Genomic DNA, 17,269 nt, shown 5'->3' with positions numbered 1-17,269 from the left:
GATTTTTTATTAATTTGAGTTTGAAATCTTAGTTTTAAGTTTCTATTGCAATTGATTTTGATTTACGGGTCATATTTTTTTTTTGGCTTATTACATAGTGTCTCATTAATTGACAGCTTAGTGTGGGATTGATTTTAGTTTGGCAGAGAATCTTGCCAGTCGTATGAATTTTAGTTTCATTAATAATATCATTTATCTTCAAATATAAACTTTTAAAAGTTCATTATCTAAATATGGTGATAATTATACTGCATTGTATTATAATTTTTTATTAATAGAATTTCATCATTTTTTGTAATTTGTAGTAAATGGCATAACAAATATTTTTTGTTATATTAAGGTAATAATTTGTTCATTAAAATTTTAATTTTATAGTTAATTTTTTTACCAGACTTTAATATTAAATTGTTTTGTTCACAATTTTATTATACAATTATATTATAATGTGTTTATTATAATTAAACGGTATTTTTAATTTTTTAATAAAATTTTGCATTTTTTTAAAAAGTAAAATTATATATTCTTATTTTTATGATTCAATTTAATATAAAAGATCCATATTAAGCACCTAATCTAACAATATTTTAATTTTTTTTTCATTATACTTATCATACCCCGTGCAACTTCACTAGTTCTCAATGAAATTGATGCTGACATCTCTCAAATTAGTAAGGCCACAATAAATTGTTGGTAAATTGTTATATGTCTAAGTATCTTTGGTTCCAGGTTTTACCATTGCAATTCCCACAATAGAAACATGGATTTTTTTTTTCCTCACAGAATTATAGTCAAATTGGATCATACATTTAATCGAATTATTTTAATAATATAACTGAAATTCTTGTAGTAAAAAAAAAAAATATATAGTTCCTAATGAGAAATGAATAGAACTCTAATTATCCTGGTAATTCGATAAAATTGACATACACTTGTTAAATTTTTTTATAGCGTTTGTTGCTCTGATCATTTTTTTTAGGTAAACAATAATTTTTATAAATAATTTAAATAATAAATTTTAAAGTTGATCTAACAAAATAAAAAAATACTCTACTCTTTAAATTATTTCTTAAACTTTAACATGAGAATAACTATTTATACATTTAGTGAATTGAACATCTAGCTATTATTAATTGTATATAAGTAAATCGAATAAAAAAAAAGCATCCCAGTAAAAATAATGAACATAATTATCTGCATATACCTATTGAATTAAATATCCGATATGTCCATTGTGTTCACATTATTTAGTATTATCAATTTTTTTTTCTTTTTGTTTTCATACCCCTTCCTTTTTCTTAAAACTCTACGGGCTTTTTTATATAAATAAACATGAAAAAAACATTAATTCCAGGAATACGCATGGCTTAAATTAATGACTGAAATACGCATTGCCAACTCAACCTCGCCGGCCACGAAATGGAGTTCCATACCAAATCGCAAGTGGCGCCCACGAAATGGAAGAGAGTGAAGTAGGGGCCATATCAGCTGTGTCGGGCACGAAATGGGGGAGCAGCCATTTTGTGGCTGGCACCCACGAAATGGGTATTCCAAGGGGGGCGGGCACGAATTGGTGCACCTCAGGTGTACCGGCCACGAATTGGTACCGTAATTTTCCTATATAAACGCTCGTGGATCAACGGCGAAAGGAACCATTATCACTCTCTTCTCACACTCCAAACTAGCCCTCAACCTCTGCACCCTCATTCTTTCTTTAAAATTTCCAGGTAGTAATATTAGTTTGCTATTTGTATGGCTGCGGAGAATGTTTACATGATTATATATCCTAATGGAGAAATTTCTCATACAGCAGAAGGTATTACATTCGTTTGCGATGATCTATTGTGGATAATGATTCCATCACAAACATCGTTGCAAGATTTGAAGAAGCCCCATCTCCTTTCTGCTAGCCACAAAATGAAAAAGCCTGCTGCTCTTCCCTGCATTTCGTGGGCGCCACTTGCGATTTGGTGTGGAATTCCATTTCGTGGCCGGCGAGGTTGAATTGGCCATGCGTATTTCAGTCATTAATTTAAGCCAGGCGTATTCCGAGAATTAATGTTTTTCCAATGTTTATTTATATAAAAAGCCCAAACTCTACGCATTATTTTGATTTTTTCAAATGCAAAATAATGATTCATCATCTTTTAACATAGAAAATTGTAAATTCCTCTGTTTTGCCATAATCAATCAACCAAAGCTACCACAAGAATTATTTGACGCTGCTGTAATTGACTCATTGAAATCACCACATGTTAAAGTATAGAGATGATGAAAATTTTTTATTTTTTTGACTTATTTATTAAGTAATGAATTAGATATGTGGTTTTACTAGTGTTATTATATTATCACTGGTTTGGTACTTTTTGTTTTTTTTTTTGAAACAAAGAAGTTCAACACAAACATGGAGCACAAAGTAGTGACAATAACAAAATAAAAATAAAATAAAACAACGTCTGTTATATCCACCTAGTAACTTGTCAGAGCGAATATATATGCATCCCAATGTCATCTCCAGTATTGCCATCAACAACAAAAAGGATTTTCACACCTCCACTTCTTGTAGTTAAATCGCGTCATGTTGATGATGTCTTCGACACTTTTACTTTTATTCTGAAACAACCTCCTGTTCCTTTCCAGCCAGACGTTCCATACAATGACAAAGAAACTTATAAACCACACCTTATGTTCCTCCTTTCTACCTATAGCACCTGTCCAGCTTTCAAAGTGTTCTTTGAGGGTACTCGGAACAGACCATTTTCTGCCAAAATCAGATAACCAAGTGCACCACACCTGTCAGGTAAATTTACAGCCAAGAAACAAGTGGTGAATATATTCCACATCATGATTACATAATACGCACACATTCTCATCCTGATTAACGATTTCGCGGCGACACAACCTTACCTTTGTGTTCACCCTGCCTATTAAAGCGAACCAGGCAAGCAACTCCACTCTTGGGGGACTAAGCCTTTTCAAATAGTCTTCGTGAAGCTATAGCTTGTTATCTCTTCCGGTAGTGTTTCCACCTGCAAGACCTGCACAAATGAGTTAGTAGAAAAAATGCCTTGCTTGTCAAACTTCCAGACAACTCTATCCTCTCTATCAAAAGCTAGTTTAATCGGTTTCAAAGCATCATGTAGTTGATTCACCAATTCCAACTCCCATTGGAAAAGCTCACGCCTCCACTGGAAGTTCCAAATCTACTCTAACCCATCCCAGAAACCATAGTTCCCTATGACAGATTCTTTTTGATCTGAAACTGAGAAAAGCCTTGGAAACCTTTCCTTTAGAGGACCACCACTTAGCCACACATCTTCCCAAAAAAGAGTTTCCTACCATTGCCAATCTCCATAGACAAGCCATTTATCATCTTGTCTCTTATATGTTGCTCCCTGATCTGTAGCTGACAGATATCCTTCCACGGACCCCCTCTAGTAGGTAAAGTCTGGGAAGATAATAATTTAGTAGGAGAGGGACTATTACATGAGCAAACCACCTTCTTCCACAACGGACCCTCCTCTTTTGAGAACCACCACCACCACTTAAACAGGAGAGCTGTATTACGAAGCATCGCATTACCAACTCCTAGCCCACTTAACTTTTTTGGAGCTTGGACCAATTCCCAGTTAACCAAAGTCATCCCCTTCTTGCCATCCTCCTTACTCCACAAGAACCTTCGCTGTAATGAAATAAGTTTCTCCTGAACACCCTTCGGCATCTTATATAAACTTAAATAATATACCGGGAGGCTATTCAGAACTGCTTTGATGAGCACAAGCTTCCCCACTTTGTTGAGTGTCTTTGATTTCCATAAGCTGAGCTTCTCTTTCACTTTGTCTATAATTGACTTCCAAGTCTTGACTAACCTTGGGTTAGCTCCTAAGGGGATTCCAAGGTACCTGATCAGAAGAGTAGCCTCTTTGCACCCCAACAAGCTGCACATACTTTGAACCCACTGTTGTTCACAGTTGACTGTGATCAAGTTGGATTTGTCAAAGTTGATACTTAGCCCCAACATCACCTCAAAACTACGAAGCAGCCTCTTGTAATTTTTAATAGTCTCCTCCTCTGGTGGACAGAATAACACAGTATCATCATCAAACTGGAGATGTGACAGTTCTATATTGTCTCTCCCAACAAGTAATGGAGCTATCCGACCGTTCCTGACTGCCACTCCAATCATTCTATGTAGGACATCCACAACAAGAACAAACAAGAATGGAGATAGAGGATCACCTTGTCGCAAATCTCTTTCCACCTTGAACGGCTTTATTGGCGACCCATTTATCAACACCGACATAGAAGTTGTGCTAACACACTCCATAACCCACTCTCTCCACTTCTGCAGAACAATATCCACGAAATTCAACTTTACCCTATTAATCTCTGAAATCACTTAACACACATATCAAGGCATCGAATGGTAATGAGAGAGGATTAAACATAGCAAATTTAAGGGCAAAGAAGCATGTTTTCAATCATAGCACAAAATTAGGAAGGAAAATGTAAAGCATGCGGATTATATGAATAAGTGATTTACATATTGTAGTTTAGTACTAATAAATAAGAAAAAGTATGGGCAAAAAACAGAGATAAGCCAAGGGAAAAAATAATTTACGTGAATCAGCCAAAACAAAAACTGCTTCATGAATCCACGCATGCACGTTCTACATAATTCGAACCAGCTTGGTTCGAATTATACACAAACACACGCACTAATTCGAACCAGCTTGGTTCGAATTACACACACAGTAATTCATGGTATAATTTGAATTATGCTGTTGCTTACAAAATATTTAATTACGATACTTCTTTAAAATATTAATGAGCTATCAATTCGAATTCCATACAATACTTTTCTGTCCATTTTTAATAGCTTATGAACATTTTTTAATAAATTTTTTTAATAATTTTTTTAAATTATACTACAAAAAATATTTTATCCTATGCAAAACAATTTTAAAAAAATGGCTAAAAAAATGTTATGAGTACTATAAAAATTTGTAATGTTATAATAACTTAGGTAAATACATACATGTACTCAAAATTTAAATAAAATATTCTACATAGTCAATAATAATTTAGAAATGAAAGAAAATATTTTATTCCACATAAAATAATTAAAAAATATATTTTATTTTATACAAAATAATTTTAAAAAATGGCTTAAAATATGTTATGAGTACTATAAAAGTTTGTAATATTCTAATGATTTAAGTAAATACATGATAAAAATATTTTTTCTTTAATTTTTAAATTATCAGTGATTATGTAAAGTATTTCTTTAATGTCCTAAGGACATTACAAATTTTTATAATACTTCTAATATTTTTAAGCTATTTTTTAAATTATTTTGCATAGATAAAATATTTTTTTTAGCTGCTAACACAAGCGCAGATCATCCGCTTTCTCTCACCATCGCCGGCGCCATCTTCCTTTAGGTAAACCTCTGTTTTACTCTTGGCCTCTGTTTTTCTTCTTTTATAGAATCTCCATGTATGTTTTATTTTGTAAATTAAATGGCAATACCGCTGAGATTTGAATTTTAGTAATTATATTGTTTTTGATTTCTTATTCCTCCTATATTGTGTAGTTTCCTCGTGTATTGTGGAGTTTCCTCGTACGTATGAGGAGGGGTCCGATTCCTGATGATGATGATGATGCTGTTCCGAGGAAGGGGAAGGTTGTCACAACCACCGGGGGGTGGCCGGAACTGCTCCGCTGTGTCACGACAAAACCACCACCTATCCTTCTGGACGAGCTCATAGCGGAAATCCTGCTGAGGATACCGGCGAGGTCTCTCCTTCGATTAAGGAACAGCGTCTGCAGTTCATGGAGAACCCTAATTTCCAGTTCCCAATTTGCCAAGGACCACCTTCGACGTTCAATGGCGGTGGATCCAGCCTTGACCCACCCACTTATTGCCTATTTTGCCCGAGCCTGCGAATACCCCAAAATCGGAGTGTTCTCCGTACGATCTGTGATGGAGAACCCTCCCCAGGAACCCACTAAAGTAGTTTCCTATGAGGGACGACGCTACCGCATCATCATTGGCTCTTGCAATGGATTGCTGTGCTTGCACGATGAAGAGCGCGGCGAGGATGGATTCATAATAAGCCGTCGTGCCATGCTGTGGAACCCCTGCACCGGATTCACTTCTCAGCCGCTTGAAATTGCAGGTGTCCTCTCCATTTGCGGATTCGGTTATGATCATGTCAATGACAAGTATAAGCTCTTGGCTGTTGTGAGAAAGAAATCAGGCGAACCCGTCACCACCAGAATGTTTACATTCGGCCCAAATTCTACCTGGAGAACAATCCAGGATTTCCCCCATAATTATTTTGACTTTCATTCCGGGAAATATCTGGAGCGTCTTGCAGGGCTTTATTTAAGTGGCACTGGCACTCTTAATTGGCTTCTTTACAGCTATAGTAGTTTTGTGAAGGTTATTTCCCTTGACTTGGTCAAAGAGACTTATAGTCAGTTTTCCCTTCCCAGCAGGGATTCACATGATAATCTCTGGATGGAACCCAAATTGGGTATCTTGAGGGATTGTCTTGCTGTTTGTTATGAGACTAAGAAAACTCATTGGACTGTCTGGTTCATGAAGGACTATGGAGTTCCTCAGTCTTGGACTAAATTGACCACAATCCCCCACCACCCGCTACTCGTTCATAGTCCCTCATGCGTTGCATTACAGCCTATATACATGTTGAAAGATGTTCTCCTTGCAATTGCTCCGAGTGGCAAGTTTGTTTTATGTAACTTAAAAGATGGCAGCATAGATCTTCCTAATATTAACAGCTCCAGTGATGGCATGCCCAGACTTCTTCCTTTAACTCAGCACGCATCTCCAAGGGTCTTTCAACTCTATCATGAAAGCTTAGTTTCGCCCTCGCACTTTGGTCTTCCAAGTTGCTCATCTGAGATGCGGTTAATTAAGCCAAGCCTATAATCTCTTATGATTAATGTAGTGCCTTGTTTTTTTTGTATTTTATAGACTCTGGCTTCATGTTTAATGTTTTTTAATTAGGTTCCTTATGAATACCGATTTTCTTTTGTTTTAGTTAGAATATGTATTCATCATAAAATGCTATATAATTTATACTGCACAGAGGAGCTTCTGATCTTAACAAAATACAGAAATGCCAAGAAAGTGTTGCTATAAAACCTGTAAAGAAAATGAATAAGATATACAAGAAAGAGCTTGCACTTGCATTCTTATTGCTCACTGCTGCATTTAGGAGCTTGTTATAAGCACAAGGGATGCACTTCTACTACTTATTGTTCCAAGGAGTGTCATTTCTCCTTGTAGGTTTGGATTTAATTGGAGAACAAATGAGCTAGAGGATCATAAGAATTTGTTATTGTTACTATTATTAGAAAGATAAACAATTCAAGAGGCCAAACAATTGTGGAATTGCTGCTATACAAAGATGTTGGTTTTGGCAGTTATATCATATGCAAGGTTTCTGGATAATGTGGCTCATCAGGTAAAAATGCTGAAAGCTCTACCATTGAGTCAAATCATATAAATAAGTTTGTTATTATTCTTCTTTTTCAAGTGCTTTTATAGTGTTTTTTCTGCTTTTTTGTTTATTTTTTTAAATTTTCCCGACGTGGGTTTATTTGTCCATTGGTTGTTTTTCATTTTCATTTTTTCTCAATTTTCTGTAATATATAAGCCGATTCGCTTTCTCTCAGTTCAGTATCAAACTGTTGCTCAATTCACTCTCGGTTCATCTGTAATATAATTACTGAAATGAATGACATTGATATGTTACAAGTGCATTTAAAGATTTATACGTTTGTTGTTCCAAATTTCACTTACATGATGCAACTTTGCTTAGGAGTAATATAATTACTTTATTGCTTTTGAAAACTTACTAAACCTTAGAGAATGATACTACTTGACATGACATTCATCTATAACTTAACTACTTTTATCTTTCTATTCTATTCTCTCTTGTTCATTTCCCTCACCTTTCTCAAGAGAAACCAACGTTATTCTTGAGTTAGAGAGAAAACTAGAAGGGTAGAATGCTTAATACTTGTGTGCTTTCAACTTTATTTTTTTATTTTTATAAATAAAGTATATATGATATTATATCAACTCATTTAATTTTTTTTCTTATTAAATGAAAAAGAAATCTGGTGTAATCAAAATTCTCCTTTTATAGAATAATTTGAACGTAGAAGTTAACACAATGTCTTACTCTTACACTTTACACGTATCATGTACGTATATATTTTTTTTCTTAAATATATTTTCTCTTAAGAATTGCTCATAATATTTTAAGCAAAGTGATATTAATTATGGTGAAAATTTAGATGTAGTTAACTTCATGTAAAATTGATAGTTGAGAGTTGTTAGATGATAATTTAGTCAAATCTATCCAGTATTTAATGACTATCATCTATTAACTTCACATGAAATTGAAATTAATAGTACCTGAATTTTCACCATTAACTTAGAATCCCGCTAGGGGCCAATAGAGTATTTGTACAATGTGTACAATGGGCTATTTATTTGGTCCAATATGAGTTAAAAATAAACCTCCAGAATAAAATATTACTAATTTCTCAAACACAATACATCTAGAATAACCATCCGATTACCAGGGATAATAAACATCTGATATCCTACTGAATCGAACATCCCTAAACTCCCATTGTACACATTGTACAAATACTTCATTAGCTCCCTATACTTCCTCTTAACTTAAAGGCTTGTATGATTCAACTAATTATTTGCATATTGCAAGGCTCAAGCTCTAGTAAATACACGAAACAAGTAGATATCATACAAAATTCAATAGAGTTAATAGTCAAAATCGTCTTTGAAAGATACCCCGATCTCCATTTTAGTCATCGAAAGATAAAATTAATCGAAATCGTCCCTGAAAGATACACGACTTTGTCACGTTCATCCTTCCGTCATCTCCCTCGCTGAGTTGGCAAACGGTCGCTTACGTGTGCTGTTAACCGCCAGCGTGGCAGAAGCCAAGTTGTACCATGGTGTTGCTGACAAGATAAGTCCGTTATAACAAGTCAAATTAGTCCTTGAGTTGATAAACCCTAATCCCAAATTCAACGATAAATAAGTTGCCCTCAACGCTTTCGTTGGACATAGACCTCGGTAGGAGGTGTAATTGTTGGTTCACGGCGAGGATGGAGACAGAAAATGGAGGTCGTGGTGATGGTTCGTGGCATCCGTCGCACGACAGTTATGGTTCTAGCGCTTCAATGCGAATGAGGAGGTTGAAGACACATCACGAATCATGTTTCTGTGGGTTGAAGAATGGGATTAAAAAATTCGGAACAGCAGAGAACCCGAATAGATTGTTTTATGTATGTCCAAGGTACCGGGTGAGTGATGTTGAAAATCTCTTTCTGAAATTGTAGAAGGGCAATCACTGCAATTAGTTGAAGTGGGTTGATGATGATGTCTATGAAAAAGTGGGTATATGTGGTACAAAGAAAGATGCAGGAATTGATATGGAGGTTGAAAGTAACTATGATGAATGGAGGTTGAAGGTGGCATAGAGACTGGGCAGCTTGAAAGCTAAAGTTAGAGCACAGAAACTGCTAATGATTTTCACGTTAGGGGTTGTTGTAATTAATGTGATACTTTGTTGTTTGATATATACTTCTAAGTAAACTCAGTTATGTTATGTGAGAATGTAATGCTGTATTGAACTCCATGGCCTGAATAGGAGTAGTTATTTAAAGTTGGAAACAAGTCTATATTCATTATTATAAATTGTGAATTTTGCAAACAAGTCTCTGTCATTGTTGATTTAAGTTATGTTAAGCCATAAACAAAATAAGTAATGAAACTGAGTAACCTTAGTAATAATTTGTCATTGAAGACTAATTGCCACATTCCCTTAATAGATAAACACCATAGCAAAATTATGAGATTTTGATGACACAACAACACATTGTCTTAAAAGATAAATACCATACAAAAAACAAAATGTTGTTTCATACAAAAAGATTCAACCACAACACATTTCTAATTAATCAATCATTTTTATCATTCTTCCTTGGGTGCTTGAAGCCTGGAGTAGACACAAAAATCATAAAGTTTGCCAGCCTCTTAGCAGTTGCAGAATTTGTCCCTTTGATAATCTCAGCAGAAATAACACAGGTGCAGATGCAGTAGGTTTCATGTTCTTCAGAATACAAAGAGATTTTGCCAAGTTTTGTTTCAGGTTTAGTAGTTCCAAATCTGATGATTCTGGAAACTGTGTCTGTGAGTTCTCACAATGAGAAATTTCAATCATGGAAGATGTAAGAGAATCTTCAAGACTGGCAGAAGTGAGGCTTAGAACTTGCTGCTGTGATTCTTTAAGTTTGAGAGACAAGGCAAAGAGTTTTTGCTTGGATTCCTCAGCTTCTTGTTGAGCTTGTTTCTTGCATGATTCAGATAAACTTAGCTGCTCCCTCACTTTCTTCAAATCCTCTCTCAGATGAGAAACCTGAGATTCCAATTCAGGTATTCTGCTCGGCCTTTACCTCTAATACCAAAAGCAAAATCATAATGAAAAATTGTACATTACAGAATACAATGAAAAAAGACCAAAGGAATCAATTGAGTCTCAAGAAACATGTAGACAAATTTCAATCACAATTGTTCCATATACAATAATGCCATCAACCTTCCGAGACACCTCAGAGGAGTCATTTCTGAAACCAAATCACTGTTATGATTCATAAGAAAAACATATACTCAGGAGCAATAAAAGCTTTTGCCATATATGGCTGAAGCAATGTCTTCACATCACTCTCAATTCTTAGCTGGCTTACCCATTTCACAGCTTCCATTACTGCATACATAGTGTTAGATAGATAATCCAAACCATTCTTTCAAAATTCAATTGTATTTAGGTGATTGTTATTGATTGACAACATCATATGCAGTGAAGTTTCCATTTCAAAGTTTAATATCAACATTAATTAGTTACAGGGATATATAATATATTGATGCTATGTATAAAAGCATGTTTTATAACGTAACGCAACACTGAAAGCCACTTGGGAAGATATAGTGATAGTGATGCATGCAGTTAATTTCCAAAAGAAGAACACCAATCCAGCATTGTTCATATTACATATATTATCATACAAAAAGTTAATTACATCAAAGTGACAATTGAATTTGAACTAGTAACATATATATATGGTGAAACAATGTTTGAATTTGAAACATTACCTTGTGTTTGGGGTTTGCATCTGCATGGGTTAAGTGAAACGCGGTATTAATAATTAGGGTCTCTATTTGAATGCTCCTCTGACCCACAACCACCGTAAACTTTCAGAATTGTATGCCACAAACTGAGACAGTGCTAGAACCATGATTGTCGTGCACGGATGCCACGAACCACCACCACGACCTCTATTTTCTGTCTCCATCCTCGCCGTGAACCAACAATTACACCTCCTACCGAGGTCTATACCAACCAAAAGCCTTGAGGGCAACTTATTTATCGTTGAATTTGGGATTAGGGTTTATCAACTCAAGGACTAATTTGACTTGTTATAACGGACTTATCTTGTAGCAACACCATAGTACAACTTGGCTTTGCCATGCTGGCGCAGTTAACGGCACACGTAAGCAACCGTTTGCCAACTCAGCGAGGGAGATGACGGAAGGACGAACGTGACCAAGTTGTGTATCTTTCGGGGACGATTTTGATTAATTTTATCTTTCGATGATCAAAATGAAGATCGAGGTATCTTTCAGGGACGATTTTGACTATTAACTCAAATTCAATAAGTAGGGTCGTGGATTCAAATATTCAAAATTCATAGAAACGATTATCTAACACATTATATATTTATATTTAATTTTTTTTTACGGTATCCATTGCAAGAACTAATTCATCGCGAATTAAAAGGATTTATTGCTAGTTAATTTGTTGTTGTATGTACAACAAAAAATTCAAACTTTCTAACACTTATATAAGTATATAATGAACTAACCACTAGACAAATTAAGTTTATTACGTATAAATTTAATAGTTGTTAATTACTAGCACAAACAAAACATGTTACATCGGTAGTTAAGAAATTTTATTGCTTTTTTTTATGTTATGTTTTTTCTAAACTACTAATATTACTACTATTCCTCCTCGCCTCCTCCTCCTTATTATCCTTCTTTTTATTTTTGTAGTTTTTCTTATTTTACACTCATTATTCTTATTATTTCATCCTCTAAAAATAATAAAAATAAAATAAAAAAATCAAACAAAAAAATAAATAAAAAGAATAAATTATGCACTTTTTTATTTTTTAGTTTATTCTTTTTTACAATAAACACAAACAAAATTGAATGAAAAGCACATAAATTTATAAATAGAAACACAAAAATGCTACATGAAGAAAGAAGAAGAATAAGAAGTAAAAAAATTCAGCATCCTATTTCATGTGTTATAGTTAAAAAATTTTATTGTCAAAGTTAAAAAATTCATATACTGCGGTTTAAAAATTTCGGTGCTATTTTTTATTTTAAGTTTTTTTCCAATAATCCTCCTCATCCTCCTCTTTCTCTTCCATTTTTTTCTTCGTACTATAATTCTTTTTGTTTTACATTCTAATAATTTTTTTGTTTTATCTTCTAAAAAAATAAAAACAAAAAAAGACAAAAAATATCACACAAAGAATAAGAAAAAGAAAAAAAAAGAATTATACAATTTTTTATTTTCTTTTTTAGTTTGTCGTTTTTTATAATAAAAACACAAATTATGTACTAAGAAAAAAGAAAAAAAATAAGAAGAAACAAAAAAATAAAATAAAAAGTACGGTATCAAATTTAAAATTTTGAAAAAATTTCGATATCAAAATTAATAATTTTTTATATTAAGATTAAGAAATTTTGGTATTATTTTTTACGTAAAAAAAAGTGTGTAACTAATATGCATATGTGTAACTGGGTTGGAAGTGAGTCGAAATGAGCCCGAGTTAAACCAAGCTCAAGTTTGACTCACGAAAATTGAGTTTGGCTCATCGAAAACTCACGAGTTGACTCGAACTCACGAGTTGACTCAAATAATAGGAATATAATCTATAATTCTATATCAATAAATTATAATTTATATATATTTAAAAAGATCAATTTTATATATTGTCTATCTATCAATTATAAATTTTTTATTTATGTCTTACATCAAAATTATATATAAAAAATAACAATAAAATTTTAAATAATTAAGAATATTAATATATATAAACGTGTCTTTTTTATTCTCTTTTATTCTAGACAATTTAATTAAATTTATCATGTTCTACTTCATCATCTATTCAACCTATAATAAATAAATTAAATGCATATAGGATATGTGTATTAATAATTTAATAAATCGAGTCGGCTCATGAGCTAATGAGCTGAGCTTATCCAAGCTCAAGCTCGCCTCATTTAATTTGAGTTTAATTTTAAGCTCAAGTTCGGTTTATCAGCTCACGAGCTCAACTTATCAAACTATTAATAAATCGAGCTTGAACTAACTTATGAACTGACTTAAACTCACTTCTAATTCTATGTATAAGTAATTTTTTTAAATTTAAACAAATTTAATTAGACTTAGTTGATAAAAAAATTTAAATACGTAACAAAAACTCATCATTTTAAGTTGAATCCAACTTTAATATATTAGGAGAAGTAGATAAAATAACCAATTAACTACTAAGATTTGAATTAGATGTAGGCCCATGTAAATTAGATTAAGTAATAAGTACTAAGAAAATGAAATTAACTTATGTTGCTGATTTCTTTTTATAACAATACATAATATACATATTTAATTTATACACATAGTTATAATAATAGTTTAATTATTTCCACCGTTATTAGTACTGTCTCTCTCAAAAGGTACTTTTATGTATGTAATAATAACTGTGCTGCTCAAGATTCAGCGTTTTTTTCTATGAATGGCTTTCATGTTTTAGTGGGATTTTAAATTTTGATTAATAATATAATTAATGATGATGATTTTTCATCATTCAAAAATTAACTATTTCAAGACACCAAACAAATTAAGGGATACATTTTTTTGGTATTAAAAAAATTAATTAATTAATTATTTTTTTTTTAGTTATTCATAGTATTTTCTTATTCAATCGATAAATCAAAAATTAAGAGATAATAATTAATTTATTTATTCATTTATAAATGTGAGAGGACCTAGGCCCATAAAGAGAAGGGAGCAAACAACACTAATACTTTGTTTGGATGGAAGATGGAAAATGAGAGAAAAAAAATGAAAAGAAAGAAAATAGAAGGAAAGAAAATGAAAGAAAAAGTTGATTTTCTATTATGTTGTTTGGATAAAGAGAAAATGAATGGAAAGAAAATAAAAGGAAATTTTTTTTTGTGTTTGGACGAAAGGAAAAGTAAAAAGAGAGAAAATCATAACCAAGTAAAATTACATTAATACCCTTCTTTATATTATATATAAATTATAATATACCAATGTATTTAAATTATTTTTTTAATAAAAAAATTATCCAAATTATATTTCAAAATTTTAACATATTTTCTTCATTAAAAAAAATTATTTTTTTGAATTTATTTTTATGAATTTATTCTTTTTATTATCTTTTAATGTCATAAATAAAAATATATATTATTCTTTTTAAAAATATATAAATAAATGATCTCGTAAAAGAATAATAAAAACTACTCATACTTTATATCATTAATCTCCTTAAGCATATTTAAAAAAATTTTTTACTAAATTATTCGTTGACTAACTTCATCAAAAGTATAAGTAATAAAAGTAAAGTTTAAGATACCTTAATGAAGTCTTGCCACACTTCCTCTTCAGCTTCAAACTTTCTAGTTATAGGATTCCATGCAAATCCACTTAAGTGATGAAATAAGTCATATGCCTCAGCAAAATGATCTTTTAATGTCTTCATTCTATTCTTTATGTGATTCTTTGTTATATGAGGGCCTATTGCTATGCTCAAAGTCTTCACAACATTGGCATATGCTTCAGTTTTCTATGAGTCATCATGCCTATTACCTTTCGATGCTTCCTCTGCTAATGCATTTAGCAAAACTTCATCCATATCATCAGACCATCATAAGTTGTCTTTCGAAGGTTGATTGGCTTCTGCTGTTTTATTTCCCTTATTCGGCATTATGTAACCTGTAACAATCCCATAAAAAATCCAATCAAACAATTCTGAGTGAAAACTATACATACATATATATCCATATTCACATAAGAAACATAATCACCTATATTGATATATTAACATAACAATTTTGTAATTATTTCATACACTATTTCATAAATGTCACTAACTAAATTGAAAGAGTTAGTACCTTAAAAAATGGATAGAATCGACTATTATTATGTATTTCATAAGGAACATCCTCACCAGATGGTTGCTTGAAAAAATCTCCCTCTAACGATAGAATAGCATGTAGGACATTGTGAAAGTGACGACTAATTGTCTCTCCTGAGCAGTGGAAGAAGAAAGACATGGTTCTAGTTTTCACATTATGACCTATAATATGTAGGAATTTAGCGACTTGCTCTTCAACGGTAGAGCGAATTGAATCCTTTACTTTACCAGTTCCTCTTAACTTTTGATATAACTGCCTAAATACTTCAGGGGCCATACGTATGACATCTCGGCATTTTTCAGACATAAGTAACTGTGTCATTAACTGCATACGTCTATTTTCTCTTTCCAAATTTTTGTTATTAATTTGCCTAGGCCTATATTGTGATAAGATATCCAAAGAATACAACGTATGCACCGTAACACATGAAAGAGACGTGACACAAATCTGTTGTCTCTTTTCTAAGTCTTCCCTAATAGGAGGTAAGATTTGTATCAGTTCAAGATGATACAGGTCAGCAGAGGAGAATTGATTAACTTGAAATCCTGAGTCAGGTATGATGTTCGTTTTGTCTCCTACTATCGCATCTTCGATATTCTCGCTATCCATCTATGAGAATATAATGTTTAGAGTGAACATATCAAAAATTGTAAATCACATGATATATTAATCAATGCATTGGATAAGCACCAACATTTAGTGAACTTGGCAACTAAAAGTATTTAATAATATGGTCATAAACTAATTTAACCGACGCAAAAGAAATCATGTTATTTTTGTCCTAAACTAAAAAAACTCTATTTGCTTATTATTAAATTTATATTTTTTCGTACAAATTTGTATGCGCAAATATATTTATATTAATTATGTCATAAGGAATTTATTAAACGGATCAAAATTAATAAGTACATATATTACATAAACATGATAATCACATGCGTGGACATAATACAAATATGTATATATGTGTTTATTAAAGGCTCAAGGTACTAGTGGGGAAGTTCAATTAGGGAGGAAAAAGTTTAACAGCAAATATAACCTTAACACAAAACCTTTCAAGTCCTTCAATGACCTTGGATCAACTTCAAGCATTCTTTGCTGCTAAGGGACTCAACCCTACTAATATAGTTGCACTCTCAAGTATAATAATCTAGCGATTACTTTTTGACCAATAAATGATTAACTTTTTACCACTACACTTAGTTTTTGAATAAATTGTAGTCTTTATGTTAATTCAGTTGATCACTACACTTGGTTGCAATTTAAGTATATAATTAAGAAATTAAATCAATACATAAAAGAAAACAAATAAAAAAAAGAAAATTTAGAAAACAAACATGTATAAATAATACTGACAGAAATTCTTCCTATGACATAAACAGTTGACAAATAAATTAGAAGAAGCAACTAATTGAAGATTATGAATAGCCAAACAAAAAGTTTGGAAACAATTAAGGATTTTGATTTGTTATTAATGAAAGGATATTTATGTACTTTTACACATTTTTACACTTTCATCCCAGTTTTCTTCACAAGTTTGGGCAGAAAATTTTTAACTGGACCCCACGTAGGCTTTTTTATTTTCCATTCAAGTTCCCTGCTAATCCAAACAGGGAAAATACAAGTTTTTCATTGGTTTTCATCTTCTTCCTTTTCTTTCCTCACAAGTTCCATTATACCAAACAAAGTGTAAGGGATACTCTTCAAAAATAGGGATAAGTACTTTTTTCGTCCCCAAGGTCTTGGGTCAAAATCAATTTCGTCCTGAACCTTTTTTTGTTATTAAAATCATCCCCAACGTTACAAAATATTATAAAATCGTCCTTTTATACATCAATTTTATTTTTTTTACCAAATTACCCTTAATAATTAATATAAATAATAAAAATAATATTAAAAAATAAAAAAAAA

The 17,269-nt window shown here is 32.1% G+C and overlaps 2 protein-coding genes across 2 annotated transcripts in view; both read left to right on the top strand.

Moving 5' to 3' along the window:
- Positions 1-17,269, top strand: part of LOC107487343 (heavy metal-associated isoprenylated plant protein 27-like) — a 43,232-nt gene that overhangs the window by 5,094 nt on the left and 20,869 nt on the right. The gene's annotated exons all lie outside the window — the stretch shown is intronic.
- LOC107487462 (F-box/kelch-repeat protein At3g23880-like) lies at positions 5,364-7,073 on the top strand. The gene is made up of 2 exons (XM_016108104.3): positions 5,364-5,441; positions 5,614-7,073. The coding sequence occupies exon 2, from the start codon at positions 5,627-5,629 to the stop codon at positions 6,953-6,955; it is 1,329 nt and encodes a 442-aa protein (XP_015963590.1). The 5' UTR covers positions 5,364-5,441; positions 5,614-5,626; the 3' UTR covers positions 6,956-7,073.

This window comes from Arachis duranensis, chromosome 5 (assembly GCF_000817695.3).
Source record: "Arachis duranensis cultivar V14167 chromosome 5, aradu.V14167.gnm2.J7QH, whole genome shotgun sequence".
Lineage (NCBI taxonomy): Eukaryota > Viridiplantae > Streptophyta > Magnoliopsida > Fabales > Fabaceae > Arachis > Arachis duranensis.
This window is presented reverse-complemented; position numbering and strand designations above follow the sequence as displayed.